The 6,273-nt window shown below is 45.8% G+C and overlaps 1 protein-coding gene across 1 annotated transcript in view; it reads left to right on the top strand.

Moving 5' to 3' along the window:
• The first annotated feature begins 2,092 nt into the window (after positions 1–2,092).
• Positions 2,093–6,273, top strand: part of LOC124008659 (calcium uniporter regulatory subunit MCUb, mitochondrial-like) — a 24,036-nt gene continuing 19,855 nt past the window's right edge. Inside the window, exon 1 of the mRNA XM_046320138.1 lies at positions 2,093–2,363. Within this exon, the coding sequence (XP_046176094.1) occupies positions 2,259–2,363 (105 nt within the window). The 5' untranslated portion in view covers positions 2,093–2,258. The remainder of the gene's footprint in view (positions 2,364–6,273) is intronic.

A 6,273-nucleotide genomic window follows, 5' to 3' on the forward strand; every position in this document is an offset into this window, starting at 1 on the left:
TAATCACTCTCTCTGTAGTCGATGTGTGTAAGACCGTTAAACAGGTCAACATTCACAAGGCCGCAGGGCCCGACGGATCACCAGGACGTGTACTGCGAGTATACGCTGCCCAACTGGCAGGTGTCTTCACTGACATTTTCAACCTCTCCCTGACCGAGTCTGAAATACCAACATGTTTCAAGCAGACCACCATTGTGCCTGTGCCCAAGGACACTAAGGTAACCTGATTAAATGACTACCGACCCGTAGCACTCACGTCTGTAACCTTGAAAGGCTTTGAAAGGCAGGTCATGGCTCACATCAACACCGTCCTCCCAGAAACCCTAGACCCACTCCAATTTGCATACCGCCCCAACAGATCCACAGATGACGCAGTCTCTATTACACTGCCCTTTCACACCTGGACAAAAGGAACACCTATGTGAGAATGTTGTTCATTGACTACAGCTCAGCGTTCAACACCATGGTGCCCTCAAAGCTCATCACTAATCTAAGGATCCTGGGACTAAACACCTCCCTCTGCAACTGGATCCTGGACTTCCTGCTGTTGCTCTCTGTTATTATTTATGCATAGTCACTTTAATAACTCTACCTACATGTACATATTACCTCAATTACCTCGACACCAGTGCCCCTCCACATTGACTCTGTACCGGTACCCCCTGTGTATAGCCTCCACATTGACTCTGTACCGGTACCCCCTGTATATAGCCTCCACATTGACTCTGTACCAGTACCCCCTGTATATAGCCTCCACATTGACTCTGTACCGGTACCCCCTGTATATTGCCTCCACATTGACGCTGTACCGGTACCCACTGTATATAGCCTCCACATTGACGCTGTACCGGTACCCCCTATATATAGCCTCCACATTGACGCTGTACCGGTACCCCCTGTATATATCCTCCACATTGACTCTGTACCGGTACCCCCTGTATATAGCCTCCACATTGACTCTGTACCGGTACCCCCTGTATATAGCCTCCACATTGACTCTGTACCGGTACCCCCTGTATATAGCCTCCACATTGACTCTGTACCGGTACCCCTGTATATAGCCTCCACATTGACTCTGTACCGGTACCCCCTGTATATAGCCTCCACATTGACTCTGTGCTGGTACCCCCTGTATATAGCCTCCACATTGACTCTGTACCGTAACCCCCGGTATATAGCCTCCACATTGACTCTGTACCCCCTGTATATAGCCTCCACATTGACTCTGTACCGGTACCCCCTGTATATAGCCTCCACATTGACTCTGTACTGGTACCCCCTGTATATAGCCTCCACATTGACTCTGTACCTGTACCCCCTGTATATAGCCTCCACATTGACTCTGTACCGTAATACCCTGTATATAGCCTCCACATTGACTCTGTACCAGTACCCCCTGTATATAGCCTCCACATTGACTCTGTACCGTAATACCCTGTATATAGCCTCCACATTGACTCTGTACCAGTACCAACCTGTATATAGCCTCCACACAGTTTGTATTATAGAAACGCCATGTATCGATCAGTTTGTATTATAGAAACACCATGTATCGATCAGTTTGTATTGTAGAAACAACATGTATCGATCAGTTTGTATTATAGAAACACCATGTATCGATCACTGTCAGTTTGTATTATAGAAACGCCATGTATCGATCACTGTCAGTTTGTATTATAGAAACGCCATGTATCGATCAGTTTGTATTATAGAAACACCATGTATCGATCAGTTTGTATTATAGAAACACCATGTATCGATCACTGTCACTTTTCTGAAATCTCAGCGCTATTTTAAAATATAAAGTTTAAAGAGTTTTCAGGTATTTCATTAAAGTTTCCAGCTAATTTAAGCCATGCATTTTGTATACTTGTTTTGCAGCTCATTAAGTTTATCAGCAAGATCTGAAAAGAAAATCGTGTTTGAGGTGTGAAAAGTGTAACCATACACATCGCATCTAACAAAACCAGCATTCTCTAGTTTAGAAATCAATATAACCCACCTCCCATATTTGGAAGCGCAAAATCATTATCTACGTTCTGATTTATTGATTAACATCAGACTTTATCCAACGTCACGTTCTACAGTAAACATTCCACCAATGAGAAGATCTGATTTGAGACGGGAGGGAGAGGTGCGCCCTTCAGTGTATTCAACAGCGATGGAAGTTTTTTATTTATTTTTAAGTTCCGTATAAACATAACCGGTTCGGTTTAATCGCGTTCGTTCGTTTTTACTTTGTCTCGTGTTTTTTTACCATGATTTGGTTCGGTAGAGTTGCCAAACTCCACTACGGAGTTCTCCGCTGCTCGCTCTCCTCTGCCTCTGGAAAAAGTTCCAGCGCGATTCAAGTTCCCTACTTGGTGAGTTCTTATCAATAGGTTTATATCATGCATGTTATACATAAATGCATACGGAATTATGCACTTTGTATATGTTATTGTTATACAGTTGACCTAGTATTCATAACCAAAGCTCTCTCTTTCTCCACTCCCCATTTCCCGTTTTGAGAATCAGGTCGAATTAAATGTTAGCCCCATACCGTATACACAGAGCCAGCCCTGAACAAAGAGAGCTGGAGCATGGGGATAAAAACCTGTTGTAACATGTTTGTCTCAGAAGGTCAGACACTCCCTTCTCTCTCTTATTGATGAGAACGCGCGTCAAGTGTGCACGGTGAAGCCTGGGTGTGTAGGACGGTGGTGAATCATTTGTATGGAAGTGGAGCAGTCTTGGAAAATCACTGACAAAATGGAGTAAAAACTGGCACGAAAATAATCAAGAGGAAACATGATCTATTTGACTGCTTTCAGGAAGCAGATAGTGGCGACACCCATAACCAAGGGCAGGACACAGAAAGTTAGGGCAGGGTTGCGGGTTAGCCGGTAATAGCAGGCTTTTTGGCCATTAATAAAAACATTGAAAAGCAGTGTCAATTCTCCAGGAGAAAATGTTTATTCCATTGTGAACTCGTGCTTTTGTTTTGCCGGAAATACATTTGACAGTTCGGGCTTGTCGTTCACTGGGTTAATCTGCATAATTTAGTGGAATTAAATTGGCACGTATTCCTTATGTATCAAACAATATACGAGAGGAACATCTGTCAAACAGCGCTTTTATAAACCCAATCATTACGCAACAATTGTAAACGCAATCGTGTTAAAAAATATATTTAAAAAATATATATATTGCAACTGCGACCTGGCCAAGATAAAGCATAGCAGTGTGAACAGACATATATATATATATATATATTACCATGATTTAAAAATAGCTACTATTTTTATTTCTCAACTGGTAGTTGAAGCTTCCCAGGCTTCATATGTGTGTCACCCACCACTTTGCAATGGCCTGGAGGCAGTGTGAAAACATACAGCTAATTAATAATGTAGCCTAGTGGTTAGAGTGTTGGACTAGTAACCGGAAGGTTGCAAGTTCAAACCCCTGAGCTGACAAGGTACTAATCTGTCGTTCTGCCCCTGAACAGGCAGTTAACCCACTGTTCCGAGGCCGTCATTGAAAATAAGAATTTAAGGAGACCGGTCACAGCGCAGTAAGGAGATCGGTCACAGCAAGGAGACCGGTCACAGCGCAGTAAGGAGACCGGTCACAGCGCAGTAAGGAGACCGGTCACAGCAAGGAGACCGGTCACAGCGCAGTAAGGAGACCGGTCACAGCGCAGTAAGCAGACCGGTCACAGCGCAGTAAGGAGACCGGTCACAGCGCAGTAAGGAGACCGGTCACAGCGCAAGTAAGGAGACCGGTCACAGCGCAGTAAGGAGACCGGTCACAGAGCAGTAAGGAGACCGGTCACAGAGCAGTAAGGAGACCGGTCACAGAGCAGTAAGGAGACCGGTCACAGCGCAGTAAGGAGACCGGTCACAGCGCAGTAAGGAGACCGGTCACAGAGCAGTAAGGAGACCGGTCACAGAGCAGTAAGGAGACAGGTCACAGCGCAGTAAGGAGACCGGTCACAGAGCAGTAAGGAGACGGGTCACAGCGCAGTAAGGAGACCGGTCACAGCGCAGTAAGGAGACATGTCACAGAGCAGTAAGGAGACAGGTCACAGAGCAGTAAGGAGACAGGTCACAGAGCAGTAAGGAGACAGGTCACAGAGCAGTAAGGAGACATGTCACAGAGCAGTAAGGAGACAGGTCACAGAGCAGTAAGGAGACAGGTCACAGAGCAGTAAGGAGACATGTCACAGAGCAGTAAGGAGACAGGTCACAGAGCAGTAAGGAGACAGGTCACAGAGCAGTAAGGAGACATGTCACAGAGCAGTAAGGAGACAGGTCACAGAGCAGTAAGGAGACAGGTCACAGAGCAGTAAGGAGACATGTCACAGAGCAGTAAGGAGACAGGTCACAGAGCAGTAAGGAGACAGGTCACAGAGCAGTAAGGAGACATGTCACAGAGCAGTAAGGAGACAGGTCACAGAGCAGTAAGGAGACAGGTCACAGAGCAGTAAGGAGACATGTCACAGAGCAGTAAGGAGACAGGTCACAGAGCAGTAAGGAGACATGTCACAGAGCAGTAAGGAGACAGGTCATTCCATCCTTGACTTGTATGTTCTGTTAATATTAGTTACCAAAATGGGAAGGAGAGAGTTTTATTTGTTTTATTTCACCTTTATTTAACCAGGTAGGCTAGTTGAGAACAAGTTCTCATTTGCAACTGCGACCTGGCCAAGATAAAGCATAGCAGTGTGAACAGACAACACAGAGTTACACATGGAGTAAACAATTAACAAGTCAATAACACAGTAGAAAAAAAGGGGAGTCTATATACATTGTGTGCAAAAGGCATGAGGAGGTAGGCGAATAATTACAATTTTGCAGATTAACACTGGAGTGATAAATGATCAGATGGTCATGTACAGGTAGAGATATTGGTGTGCAAAAGAGCAGAAAAATAAATAAAAACAGTATGGGGATGAGGTAGGTAAAAATGGGTGGGCTATTTACCGATAGACTATGTACAGCTGCAGCGATCGGTTAGCTGCTCAGATAGCAGATGTTTGAAGTTGGTCAGGGAGATAAAAGTCTCACATTCGTTCCAGTCACAGGCAGCAGAGAACTGGAACGAAAGGCGGCCAAATGAGGTGTTGGCTTTAGGGATGATCAGTGAGATACACCTGCTGGAGCGCGTGTTACGGGTGGGTGTTGCCATCGTGACCAGTGAAGTGAGATAAGGTGGAGCTTTACCTAGCATGGACTTGTAGATGACCTGGAGCCAGTGGGTCTGGCGACGAATATGTAGCGAGGGCCAGCCGACTAGAGCATACAGGTCGCAGTGGTGGGTGGTATAAGGTGCTTTAGTGACAAAATGGATGGCACTGTGATAAACTGCATCCAGTTTGCTGAGTAGAATGTTGGAAGCAATTTTGTAGATGACATCACCAAAGTTGAGGATTGGTAGGATAGTCAGTTTTACTAGGGTAAATTTGGCGGCGTGAGTGAAGGAGGCTTTGTTGCGGAATAGAAAGCCGACTCTTGATTTGATTTTCGATTGGAGATGTTTGATATGAGTCAGGAAGGTGAGTTTACAGTCTTGCCAGACACCTAGGTACTTATAGATGTCCACATATTCAAAGTCGGAACCATCCAGGGTGGTGATGCTGGTCAGGCGTGCGGGTGCAGGCAGCGAACGGTTGAAAAGCATGCATTTGGTTTTACTAGCGTTTAAGAGCAGTTGGAGGCCACGGAAGGAGTGTTGTATGGCATTGAAGCTCGTTTGGAGGTTTGATAGCACAGTGTCCAAGGACGGGCCGGAAGTATATAGAATGGTGTTGTCTGCGTAGAGGTGGATCAGGGAATCGCCCGCAGCAAGAGCAACATCATTGATATATGCAGAGAAAAGTGTCGGCCCGAGGATTGAACCCTGTGGCACCCCCATAGAGACTGCCAGAGGACCGGACAGCATGCTCTTGACACACTGATGAACTCTGTCTGCAAAGTAGTTGGCAAACCAGGCAAGGCAGTCATCTGAAAAACCGAGGCTACTGAGTCTGCCGATAAGAATATGGTGATTGACAGAGTTGAAAGCCTTGGCAAGGTCGATGAAGACGGCTGCACAGTACTGTCTTTTATCGATGGCGGTTATGATATCGTTTAGTACCTTGAGCGTGGCTGAGGTGCACCCGTGACTGGCTCGGAAACCAGATTGCACAGCAGAGAAGGTACGGTGGGATTCGAGATGGTCAATGACCTGTTTGTTGACTTGGCTTTCGAAGACCTTAGATAGGCAGGGCAGGATGGATATAGGTCTGTAACA

The sequence above is a fragment of the Oncorhynchus gorbuscha genome, linkage group LG21 (assembly GCF_021184085.1).
Source record: "Oncorhynchus gorbuscha isolate QuinsamMale2020 ecotype Even-year linkage group LG21, OgorEven_v1.0, whole genome shotgun sequence".
NCBI lineage: Eukaryota > Metazoa > Chordata > Actinopteri > Salmoniformes > Salmonidae > Oncorhynchus > Oncorhynchus gorbuscha.